General features: G+C 33.3%; 1 protein-coding gene across 2 annotated transcripts; it reads right to left on the bottom strand.

Moving 5' to 3' along the window:
• Positions 1-3235: 3235 nt before the first annotated feature.
• On the bottom strand, positions 3236-7105 carry LOC143570453 (type I inositol polyphosphate 5-phosphatase 2-like). 2 transcript variants are annotated; one of them, XM_077056101.1, is made up of 11 exons: positions 7025-7105; positions 6834-6939; positions 6638-6733; positions 6471-6555; positions 6270-6374; positions 5470-6027; positions 5249-5384; positions 4900-5084; positions 4189-4297; positions 3901-4049; positions 3236-3560 (listed from the first exon to the last, which is right to left on the bottom strand). In XM_077056101.1, exons 1-11 carry the CDS (start codon positions 7052-7054, stop codon positions 3344-3346), a joined length of 1776 nt encoding a protein of 591 aa, XP_076912216.1. In that variant the 5' UTR covers positions 7055-7105; the 3' UTR covers positions 3236-3343. The 2 variants fall into 2 exon arrangements, with proteins under 2 accessions (XP_076912216.1, XP_076912217.1); XM_077056102.1 differs by lacking the exons at positions 6834-6939; positions 7025-7105 and having other exon boundaries at positions 6476-6555; positions 6638-6710.
• Between the last annotated feature and the right edge of the window lie 6320 nt (positions 7106-13425).

Here is a 13425-nt window from a genome sequence, read left to right as displayed (position 1 = left end):
AAGACACAATGATAAGCGAAAAATCACAATGACGAAAAAAGACACAATGGTGTGCGAAAAGACACAATGGTGTGCGAAAAAACACAATGACGAAAAAAGACACAATGATAAACGAAAAGACACAATGGTGTGCGGAAAGACACAATGGTGTGCGAAAATACACAATGGCGAAAAAAGACACAATGATAAGCGAAAAGACACAATGGTGTGCGAAAAGACACAATGACGAAAAAAGACACAATTATAAGCGAAAGGACACAATGGTGTGCGAAAAGACACAATGGTGTGCGAAAAAAAACACAATGATAAGCGAAAAGACACAATGGTGTGCGAAAAGACACAATGACGAAAAAGACACAATGTCGTGATTTTTGTTTAAAATTTTATATAACAAAAATCATACTCATATTTAAGATAAAAAACGCTTGTTATTATGATGAACTTTTTTTTAAAAAAAAATATCATACGAAAAAGTTATAAACGTTCTAAAATGATAGAGGTATTTACATGTGTCTTGCATGTGGAGAGAGAAAATGTGTACAATTACCTCTATACCATTTTTCTTTTGGTCCCCACTTGACACATGTCAATTATTTATGGCCTCTCACACTTCTCATTTTTGTTACCCTTTGTAGAATAACTTGACCCGGTTGTTAAATACTAGATATTTAGGGCCATTAATTAGAATGTTCAAATTTTACGATTTTAAATATGGCTGTGATAAGCGTAACCCTTTTATCTCGTTTTTACTTGTATCCTTTCCTCTAGTTTTAAATTTAAGACACCTTATTTCTTCTATTTTCTTTTACTTTTTTTATTGTCTGTCATAAATTATATTATTAATAAATAACATTTTCATTAAGTATGCTTTTTTTTCTATTTGTGGAATTGAATATAAAACTATATATATAATCTTACCTTCAGATTTTTGTCTGAATGACTATAAAATATATTTCTTAAATATAAAGTCTAGAAAACTCATAGGCCCAAACCAATATAAGTCTACAATCATATAATACATACACATAACATGCTAAATAACATAAAGTAATTACTTAAAAATGAAATTTTTCTAAACTTTATAGGTAAGAGACGCCATTTTTTTACCAATTCTAGACCCAAAGAAAACTTAAGAGTTTAACTTCTTCCACAATCTTAGTGAAAGACAAGAGTCTCCTATCAAACGTGAACTCGATCATAGCCTTCCATAAACACCATATACTAAACGAGAATAATTGAATGAGTGACCTTAACCTCCTATTTTATGAGTTGTGACCGACACCATTGGAAAATAATTTGCCAAGTAGCATGAGCCAAAAGATGTCTAAAACCAGAAGCAAAAATGAGGGGATCTCACACCATTGGAAAATAATTTGCCAAGTAGCATGAGCCAAACCACAATTATCAACAATAATTAGCATCTTTATCTAAACAGATATCTACATGTTCTTGTTTCAAATGATTATATCGACACAAATTTAATACTGGAATTGTATATCAAGGTTTTGTACTCATTTCATAAATTTTAATTTTATCAAGTTCCATGACTGTAAATAGTTACAGTTTTGAAGTTTGGTGACTAGGATCGATAAACACAATAACGAATTTAGATCATAAGCTCGATCTCTATAACTTTCATTAACTCGAAAATTACAATTCTTAAACTCGCTATGATATAACCCACAAGCTCGAGTATGTATACTAGTTTAAACATGAAAACCTAATTAGACTATACAAACTCCTTATCATACTCTAGTAAAAACATATTTAAACAATAATTAATAAATAAATTTCTTGTTGTCCAAGTCATTGGCTCGACTTGTTCACCACGTAATTTATTCCATGTAAACCGAATTACGTGCTCAACTTGATAAACAAGATACCAACTCATCATAGGCTCGATGAGTCGGCCCAACCCACCTCATTGACTTGAGGATGGGAATTAAGTCCAACAGTTATGACATGTAAGAATGTAAATAACTTATAGTTAGTATAACTTTAAAATAGTTATAGGCATGCAAAAACTCCAAGTTAGTATGATATTGACTGAGACCTGTCATGTTGTAGCAATGAATGAATGATAAATTGTATTTTGGGTATATTTCAAAACTAGGTTCAACACAACACAAAATGAAATTGGCCTACAAGAAACTTCTTATCCGTGTTCATATTAAAGAGGACAACAATAATGTGAACTTTTGAAGTTTGATTATATTGATACCTTTCACTTTAAATACACATGGAGTAATATTGTATTTAACGAAAATTGACAATGATCTTGTAAAGCAAAAAACACGCGAACCATCATGAAACCATTTCACAATGTTAATCTCGAATAAATCAACTTTTCTTTCGATATGCATTGTAGACCTGGTCTACATTCTACACGTCTTTGGAACATCCTAAATTTATCTTCTACCTTTTCCGCTTTATGCTACACGACTGTCTAATATTATTGCATACTCTCATGATGAAAATATGTTTTGAAAACAAAAAGTTTGAATTTGGGTTATGTATATATGTTATTCAAGAAATATTTTATGGATTATGAAATATGTTATGCAAGTATGCTTTGTCGCTTCACAAGTTTACAAAATTATGCGTTTACATGTTTGCAAGTTTATAAGTATATGAGTTAAAAGTTTACAAGTGTATGCACACAATTTTGGTTATCAAATTCATGATTCATTGTCCATATAAACAAACAGATTAACCATATGATTCATTCAAATTCTATATACATTGTATACCACCTTTTGCTCTAAAGCTGCCCATTTCTTTTCTTTTATTGTCTTGTAAAATCTTTAGAAAACGCCCTGCTTGCGGTGCGCACATATAATGTATATATGTGTGAACCCTTGGGTGGGCAAAAGTAAAATTGCACTAATTTTGACGTTATTTTACTAATCACGTGAAAATAACGTTAAAAGTGGCGGAAGGTTAATCAGGCATCATGTGGTGGCGTTGATAGCCGAAAGACAAGGGCACATGCACCAATCAGCCGGTGTCCCGATGATTGAGTGTTATGTGTCTTATGTCCAAGGCTTGATTCAAAACTACTATCGAGCCGGGGGTCTCACCGGAAGCAGCCTCTCTATCCCTATGGGATAGAGGTAAGGCTGTCTACATCTTACCCTCCTCAGACCCTACCATAGCATTGCTATTGGTGGGATATACTGAGTACGATGATGATGATGATGATGATGATGATGATGATGAAAATCTTTAGAAAAAAAAAAAAAAACCCAACTCTCTTCTATAACAAGAAAGCTGACAAAAACCAAAAATCATCATTCTAATCCTATAAAAAATCAAGATCAAGAATGTATTAATCAAGCTTAAGTTAGGGCAATAGTTCCAACTCAGACTCATCCAAAATGATCACCGGGTGCACTGCAGCACTTGTCAAATTTAGAGCTCTTCGCAGCTTTCTCGGGTCAAACACTTCAACCTCAAGTGCAAACACTGAACTAACCGGCCTATGATCAGACATCCTTATTTCAGCGCGGTTGTAACATAGTTGTTTAATGCCTTTTCCCATCCATAATATACGGTCACACCTGCATATTTGAGTTCATTTAGCACAAGTTCATGTAGATAGCACTTTGACATTTAAGGCCAACAAGACTGCTTTTCAAGCAGTAATCTATGAATCTCGACTTTTGACTTTTGAGGTCAAATATTTTACTTTCAGACAAAATATGTATGATATGTAGTTACAAATCTTTATCCCAAAAACCTTCACTTTGTCATATATGTTATGTACTTTAATAAAATAATTAAAAAGATTCTGAATATGCAATATCCAGATTAACATTTGAATTTGAAAAGTGCCTCCTTTGACTTCAAGAGTCAAAGGTCAAACCTTTACTGTTTTAATTAAGCAGTTGAATTACTTACCATGCTGGTGCTCTCCTCTTTTCTCCTTCTTTTGGATTTTCACCTGCGTATCGATCCGAATTGAATTCATACTTGTACGTTGGTGGAAAGTCGATAACACCCTCTTTCCATCCCTCAAAAACATGGCCTCTTCTCAATTCTTTACAAAGCTACAACATGAAAAACATCCCACTTAGCTACATAATACTCACATGCATTTGGTCTTAACATACCAAGTGGAAATTTTGACGCGTTTACATAAAATGGTAGGAAACGTGTCAAACAGGTCAAACGGGTCAAAATCAGTACCTGATCGCTATAGAGCAGCTGGTCCCACTGCTTCATGGAGACAAGCTTTCTGACTTCTTCATCCTGCTTGTTGATACGGTAGTTCAAGTCGCCAAACCAGAATATCTGACTGTTTGAAGAAACCAGAAAACGTTATGAATTAAAAGAAATGATGGTAAACGGTAGAAAAATCTATGATAAGGTTTAGAAATCATAGTTAGGGGTGCTAAATAGGTCGGGTTAACAGGTCCGACCTAAACACAACCAGAACACGAAAGCACGTGAACTGGAACATGACACGCTTATTCGCAGGTTGACCCAAACACGACCCGTTTGACCCGAAAGTTTTTATTTTACGTAAATTCATTTTAAAATAACAAAACAAAAAACAATTGGGTTAAATGGGTCAACCTACGAACCCACGAACCAAATTTGCTAATCGGGTTCGCAGGTTCGTGTTAGGTTTGTGTCGTGTAGGAAATTCACACATGCACTAGGTGACATCATTATACGGGCATACAGAGAGAAAATGGTCATGCGGGCCATATGACTTCGTCAGTGGTCAACTTAGCATACCTCATACGACCCGTATAAAATGGTATAGCCCGTATGATGTACCAGTCATACGATATGATCATTTTTTCCAAGTCACACGGCCCATATGACATGTAAGTGGTGTCTGTATCGTATGTCGTAGGTGTTGCTTTAGAGGTGCCCTTAAAAACTACTTACTCATGACACGGGATTGTTTGAGGTTGATCAGGATCTAAAACAGACGAGAAACGAGTGCGTTTCAAGATCTCAGACACGTTTGAATTCCGTTTCTCTTCATCTCCAACCTTATGTCCAGAAGTCAAATGAGAACAAACGAAGCATAATCTCGTTTGATAAAGAGACATGCTAACAGACACCGATCCCTGATTCAAAAAACAATAATCAGTTTTTACCTTTTCAACAAACCTCATGGTCAAACATAACATGAATCGACTCGTTCGTAACTAAAAAGTCAAACTTGCCACCTCTAGCAGCAAGTTGACTTGTTTGACTATACTACCGAGAGTCCAAAACAGAGCCTAGTTACCTTATTACCCATGTATCCCATAAGCCCGACCCCAACCGGGGAAACTTTTAAGTTGTTAATATGTCTTCTCAGCCGTTTCCGAACCCAGACTGAAATGTATATGCCCACCATCTGCTTACTAACAATTCTTACATACCTGATACATATTTCCTCAAACAAGTTAACCTTATTGAATCTCGCAAAATAACCCGAACAAAAATTAAAAAAATAAAAAACTTTACCTATGAGTTGACTTTTCTTGACCATCCAAGAAAGCCGATTTCTCATCCTCCATTTCTATTGGATCTTCAAAAAAATCATCTTCTTCTTCCAACACTTGGTTCACCACGTCATCAAGCGAGTCAACCATGTCGGTCCGTTCTTGGTGCTCGGCCCAGAGCAAACCCAAGTCACCCGAGCTATGATGCACCCGTTTTAACCCGCCACCAACGTCTTGTGGGGCCAACCAATCAGAACTTACTCTTGCAGAGTTACTTAAACTTAACACCCTTCTTAACGTTGCACCAGAAGAAAGCACTTTTGGTGTTATATCCAAGGCTTTTTCGGGCCAGTTTAATATATTAATCACTTTTGTTTCTGGAACACTTATCTTGGTAGGACCCAAACTACCATTGCTGTTCAAGATTGGAGAAGTTGGAGCACTGTAGCTTTTATGTATAGCCACTCGCTCGGATGTTTTGTTCAAAGCTTTTCGAATAATCGATTCCCATTTTAATATCGGCCTTCGAGTTTCAGCCCCCAAAACATTGCCAGCACTTAAAGGAACAACTTCCTGAAAACTGTAAAAGTGATTCGTGAATTAAAAGATGGTGCTTTAAATAATAAAATAAAACCAGTTTTTGCAAGATTCATAGTTATGCATATGGGATTTATACAAATATAAAAAAAGACTGTTACCCTTTTAGGAACAAGGTATAAACATTTGAAAAGTTATATATTCAATGCATATAGCTCAAAGAAACAGTACTAATTATGAAGTTGAAACCTAACATGTTTGACCTCAAAAAGTCAAAAGTCTTACCCAAGAATGTAAATATCAGCTGGTTGATCCATACAAAGCCACTCATCTATCTCAAGATCTTCATCAGGGATCCTTCCAGCTACATTCCATGTGCCAATTGTCATCCTGATGATATAAAAATAGAAAAAGAATCGATTTTTAAGACGTTTTCGATTACAAGAAAGTCAGAAAACAACTTTTTATGATATTCTAGAGCCAAACCTCACATCTTTTGTTTTAATATAGTGAACACGCATTGTCTCCGATTGCCCCCTCTTATGTTTTATCAACCCTTTTGCGGGTATCCCTAAATTCACAAAGTAATCACATAATTAGACGAAAATTCTCAAAAACAAACAATTATAAAAGATTTAGAAAAGAAATATCACCATATGATTTATGATCTGTACACGAAGACATGTTTTTCGGTGTTCTACGAGCATAACTCGTATCAAAACGCGTTCTTTCTTCTTTTACAGAACAAACTGTGATCAAGTTGGAAAACAAGAATGATGAGAAAACACAAAAGGTGTTGAAAAATGCAACCTTTTTGAATCTTGAAGTGTTTTAATACAATTTGCATACCATCATCTTCGCTTTCGGTCTCGGTATCAACTTCATCTTCACTAAAGTCATTATTTTTTGGCTGAATGTTTAACCATTTCTTCATCACCATTGATGGCCAAAACGCCTGCAAACAAACACACCAACATAAAAGTCACAACTTTTTTCCATTTCTTGTCATGAAAGTATAACAAATATTACTCAAAACGTACCTCAGATCGCCTTCCTCTTCGGCTTTTCATCTTCTAAAACCAAACAAAGCCAATTCCTTTTAGTTGTAGATTTTGCAAGCACTCAGAAAGGCATCTTAGTGTATATATATATAGGGAATCAATCTTTAAACACATCAGGAGGGACCACCACTTGTTCTAATGCATCTTTCGCCGTTTATTTTTTATCCAACGACGACAAGAAGCACTCTAGGCATGCACAAGTTGGGCACCTATTACATGATATCATAGATATTTAATAAAGACCATAATATCCCTGATCAATAACTTCCAAGATGGTTCATTCTTGCAAAAACAGCAGTGTTTTTTTTAACTTTTTCCAATTGTTTTTGAGTTTTCTTATAAAAGTGATGCTTATTTGTCACAACAAGGCAACTTAGATGCTTCTAAAGATCAATAATTATATGTGTTGAAGCTAAATAGTAAGGACATAATGGTCAAATCTTGCTAACATCCACAACCTCAACTAGCATGAAAAGTCAAATCTGATCTCTCTACATGGTCACACCTAATCTTTATTTAAAATAAATAAATAAAAATGTAATCTTGTTGAACACATAGATAAAATAAACCAGACATCACTTTCACTACAACTAATATACAGTATGTAAATGTAATCTTGCATGATTGATATATAACATGTACACATCCTAACTTTCAACAAGAGTGTGTGTGTGTGTGTGTGTCTTAGGCATATTAATCATTGACTTCTTTAATAGTTTTATAATTGTACTTTGACCTGCATATATAAAGCATGTAAATTGTATATACTCAACTTGTGATAATTAATTATTACTATATTGAAGTGGCTACATATAACATGTTGGTCTGCAAGATTAACATTAACATAACACCGACTATATCTTGATTATGGTCCCCAATTGGTCACTAGCTACATTTAGGCTTTCTTTAACACAAAATCTTGATAAAAAGTTAAAAAAAAATATCTAATCAGTTAGACTTAATTAGAATGCATTTGATACAGACAAAAGTAGATATTAATAAAAATAAATGGACCCCTCATGCAATCAGAGGCATAGTTAGGCAAAAAAGAAAAATGCCTATATTCATATAACATATTAATATATCATCATATCAATGTTGAGTCAATAGAGTGTGGTTTATAAAGATACCAAATTGCACAGCTGTATAGTGTTTGGCAGGCTGGTCTGATTAACCAAAAACACATAAAATGATCCCTTGAATTATAAAAAGTAAAAGGACCCATATGTGACTTGATTCATTATAAGTTATTGAAGAGCTAGCACTATATGTGGAGGTCAAATATTGTCTAGAAAAGCCTAAAAGGGGTTTTTATATTTTTATATTTTTTTTTCTAAAGTTACAAACTGATGTAGCGGTAAGACGATAACGAAGATCAAATCACGTTGATTCTGTGAATGCCCGTGATGAACTTCTCAAAACTCCCAAATCCCACCCAAATGTCAAGAAAAATGAAGAGAAATTTCTTTATTATTAAAATTCAAGTCTCACTTCTCACATTACATAAGCATAATATAAATAACTTCCAAATTCGAAATGGGCCCAAAAAAGGGTATGGGCCAAACACAAACCCAAAAATAAAAATGTAAAAACTGCTGAAAAACATAAAAAAGCCCATAACTTTATTTAGGAGGCGTTTTTGGGCTTTGGACAAGGGACTAACTACTGTTGGCTGTTTTCCACAACGTGCTTCTCGTCTCAAGCTTCGATTTAACTGGTCGTGGGCTTGAAACGGAGCTTCGTAGGCCAAGTTATGCCTGTTTTCGTGGGTCACCTTTAGAAGCACAATCATGGGCCTCCAGATATAACATGACACGTTCTTCAATACTTGGGCCTCTGTCACCAATTTTGTAAACCCTTTTCTTGAAATGTATTTAGAATGAATTATAGATAATGCAACTAAAAAAAATAAAAAAAAAAGTGGTTATGATAAGAACATATGAAGGTGAGTGGGAACAAAGGGTTGTTACTTTTTTCAATGAACTTGAATAGGACCAAGATGATAATTTTCTCCAGAGGAGTGTGATAGCAACTAGAGGTGGGGTTTTTTTTTTGGTTGACTCAAATATTTCAGTAGTAAACTTGAAGTTACAGCAAATATGATGATGAGGTTTTTTATCTACTATGATTCCTTATGGGCTGGTGGGTCATTTGTTAGTTTTGTACTTCTCAAAAAAAAGTTACTTTGCTATTTTAGATTTACCTTTACAACTTTACAAGATGTATCTTTTTTGGGGGGGTTGCACTTTGGTTAAGTAGGGGTTGAGTTTGGCGCTTCTAGCAAAATGGCGACGGCGTATGAAAACAAAAGAAGGAAATTCGTTGTGGTCCAAATGCATCAAAGCGGTTCATAATGCAAACGATCATTGTTACGAGAGGATGACCAAGAAATTGGTACCGGGAACATGGCATATCTCCAAAACTGAATAGGAACTTTTAAACAGGAGGCAATTTTATAAGTTTTTTTTTTTTTAAAAAGTTTGACGGGCATAGGTAATACGCTATAAAGTTTTCTTAAAACGTGATTTCCAAGATATTTGATTTGGAATCGTTAAAGAACTGTCTCATTATTCAAAGGGATTTGAGGAGAGGTGATTAATCGATTTCCTTTGCATGGAGTTGTAGGAAAAAACATTATCGAATGATGGAGAAGTTAGATTTTTTTAACTTTGAATGTATGATCATGAATTTCAGTTTCCATTATACTGGAGACGACTGACATCGGTGTGGCAATAGCTTTTTATGATGCAAATATGGGAAGTATGTTCTTTTTTTCCTTTTCTTATTGAATCCACATTAAAGTTGTGTGGATGCTACCGATTGCTCAAAATCCGACGACCAAAGGGGCAAACATTCAGTCGGATATTTGCATGTTTTGGTCGTCGGAGCCTATAACCATGGATCATCTTTGCATGCTTTGTCCATATGTGGAAAACATTTGGAGGGATATTTCCAAATGGAGCGGTTTAGACCTCTTGATAATGCATATATCCGACTTAACATCGTTGATCTTGTTGAAGGTGCATTGAGTAAACTTGTTAAAAAACTATTTGCTTCATTTATAATGTTGATTTAAGAAGTGTGGTGAGTGTTCTATAAGGAGAAGTTCTCTATGGCAAGGATCATTAGAGAAATCAAAACCCAATTATTTTAGTGGAAATTATTTTGGGCCATAAGTGAAAATTATTTTGGGCCTTAAGTAAAATGATTTTTTTTGTTAGATTTAAACAATTAATTTTTTATATGAATTTACCTGGTTATGATTTGGATTGTGTAAATAACTTTTGTTTATAGAAATTGACTTAAATGAGTTGAGTAATTGGATTTAAAATTTTAAAAAATATATTTTTTTTCATAAGAATAAAAAAAATAAAAATCGGGCCTAGCGGAGTGATCAGGTTGGTGGTTGTCTACCACCCTACCCTCCTATCCAAGCCGGCTATGGAAAGGATATAAACCTTTCAAACAAACAAGTTTATGGATTTCAATTACATGTAAATCTTAGCGTGTTTAGGATTTAGTGAGGTTCTTTGATCTTGCTTTACGAGTCTCAAATGAATGTTCATATCTAGTAGCGAAGCTTGGACGAAGATGTCGAGGGGGCCGGACGAATATACACATTAAAAAAACCGTAAACGGAGGGGCCATGATCAAATTTTCGGTTGAAAACGGATAAATTTACACTATGTATAAAAAATGTTAGACGGAAACTGATAAATTTACACTACTGCGCGGAAAAATGGAGGGGGCCGGGGCCACCCCTGGCCCCAACTATCCTTCACCACTGTTCATATCTTCTCAAATTCATGATGTTCTTTGAAATCAAATAGAAGATTTAACCATGTTTGACACAAAACACATGAATAATGCTCATGTATTACAAAGATAACACATTATTACGGTGGTGGAGCTTGAACAATTTTATCAAGAAGGCCAAAAATTTTAGATAATCATAGTTCAGACATATAAAGCAATCAAATATTTTTAATCAAATAAAAACCGTAAATCCCCACTTCATACTTACATATGACATAATTACAAAGATAAAACATACTCTATGAGTCCCAAACCATGGGCATATCCCCTCTCTGTCCCGTCTATGATTATCTCTAATATTTATCTCTAATATTTCCATATATTCAAAGTTCAATATTTAACTTATTTATTTCAAATGTGAAACAATAAATTTCAATGCTTTTTAACCATCATCAGTTATGACTTTAAACTTCAGGCATCTTAGTAATCCTAAAGTACAAATATTCATAATTGTATGGTGGTTTTTATGCTCAAAATCACTAATCAAAGGATTATCAAGAATTTTTCTATGATTTTAAGCACACAATGAGTTATTCTTTGCTTTAAAATCAGAGGACTGATAAGAGATGTTACTAAATGTACTCCCCTCCTCCTCTATCTAATTTTATTTACTAACTGTACTCCTTCATTGAACTTATCAAAGTAATTATCATTTTCCTTTAAAATTATATAAACACATATTAGTTCATTCAATATTTTTTTTCAATTAATATTCTCCACTCGTATATCAAAAGCAAAACTATTAAGCTTCTATTATTAATTTTATTATTATTATTGTAAATATTATTGATAAATATTTTTTTTGTTTTTAATAGTATTAATATTAGTATTAGTCACACAAACACAATATAATAATACATTGACATTGATAATAATAAATATTATTATTTTGATTGAGAATCATAAAAAAAAAGAGAAAAACAAAAAAAAATGTTATTTTAGAAAAACAAAAGAAAATGTTTTTAAAGAGATGTCATAAGATAAAACATTTTAGAGGGGAGTAAGGTTAAATTATTTTACAAAGGCTAACAAAAATAAAAAGTGTGAGAAATCATAAATAATTGACATGTGTCAAGTGAGACAAAAAGAAAAAGGATATAAAAGTAATAGTACATATTTCTCTCTCCACATGCAAGTCACATGTTAATACCCCTATCATTTTAGAATGTCTATAACTTTTTCGTATGATATTTAAAAAAAATCATCATAATAACAAACGTTTTTTTATCTTTAATATGAGTATGATTTTGTTATATAAAATTTAAAACAAAAATTACGTCATGGTGTCTTTTCGCACGCCATTGTGTCTTTTCATTTAAACAAAAATTTAAAACAAAGTTATTGTGTCTTTTTTCGTCATCGTGTCTTTCAACTCATCATTATGCTTTTTTTTAATACTAATAACACCGTTGTGTAATAATAATATGTAAAAATAATGATAAAATAACAACAAATTATTTAATACATAAAACACAATGATTAATACATGTTACACAATAACTTGAAATGTAAAACACAATGGTGAATACGTATAACACATAGACTTAAATTGTAAGACACAATGATGAATATATATATATATATATATATATATATATATCACAATGGACGCCCTGCTTGCGGTGCGCGCATATAATGTATATATGCGTGAACCCTCAGGTGGGCAAAAGTAAAATTGCACTAATTTTGACATTATTTTACTAATCCCATGAAAATAACGTTAAAAGTGGCGGAAGGTTAATCAGGCATCATGTGGTGGCGTTGATAGCCGAAAGACAAGGGCACATGCACCAATCAGCCGGTGTCCCGATGATTGAGTGCTATGTGCCTTATGTCCAAGGCTTGATGCAAAACTACTATCGAGCCGGGGGTCTCACCGGAAGCAGTCTCTATATCCCTATAGGATAGAGGTAAGGCTGTCTACATCTTACCCTCCTCAGACCCTACCATAGCATTGCTATTGGTGGGATATACTGAGTACGATGATGATGATGATATATCACAATGATTTGAAACGGAAAACACAATGGAAATAACATATTACACAATGACTTGAACGTAATACTATTTTTCTCAAATTAAATGAATGTCATATCTCAATCCGAATAAAAGACAATGAACGTATTACACGATGACTAAATCATAATGACGAACAAAAAGACACATTGATGTAATCTTTGTTTTATTTTTTGTCCTTAATATGAGTACCAATTGAAAAACACAATGATCAAAATATATAATATAACGCATATGAAAACTCAATTAAAAGACACAATGAACAACAAAAAAACACAATTAAAAAAACTTATTATTTTTTTTTTGTATTTTTATATAACAATATGATACTCATATTAAAGATAAAAAAACGTTTGTTATAATGGTGAATTTTTTTAAAAAAATATGTCGTACGAAAAAATTATGGACATTTTAAAATGATGGGGGAATTGATATGTGTCTTGCATGTAGTGAGAGAAAGTTAACAAATGTGGGTTGTTACCTTCATGTCCTTCCCATCAATTTTTATTTATTAAATTAATCTCAATCATTCAAATATAATATCAATG

The sequence above is a fragment of the Bidens hawaiensis genome, unplaced genomic scaffold, assembly GCF_021521415.1.
Source record: "Bidens hawaiensis isolate Kalapana, Puna unplaced genomic scaffold, B.hawaiensis_p1.1 tig00024988_1, whole genome shotgun sequence".
In the NCBI taxonomy this organism is placed as follows: Eukaryota; Viridiplantae; Streptophyta; class Magnoliopsida; order Asterales; family Asteraceae; genus Bidens; species Bidens hawaiensis.
The sequence above is the reverse complement of the archived record's forward strand: the minus strand, read 5'-3'. Positions and strand labels throughout refer to the sequence as shown.

Excerpts from the sequence above, each read along its gene's own strand:
- LOC143570453 (XM_077056101.1), bottom strand. The coding sequence starts at position 7,054 with ATGAAAAGCCGAAGAGGAAGGCGATCTGAG. Across the intron at positions 6,734-6,833 it reads GACCGAAAGCGAAGATGATG|TTTGTTCTGTAAAAGAAGAA; the intron begins GTATGCAAATTG and ends ACTTGATCACAG. Across the intron at positions 6,028-6,269 it reads GCTGATATTTACATTCTTGG|TTTTCAGGAAGTTGTTCCTT; the intron begins GTAAGACTTTTG and ends TCACTTTTACAG.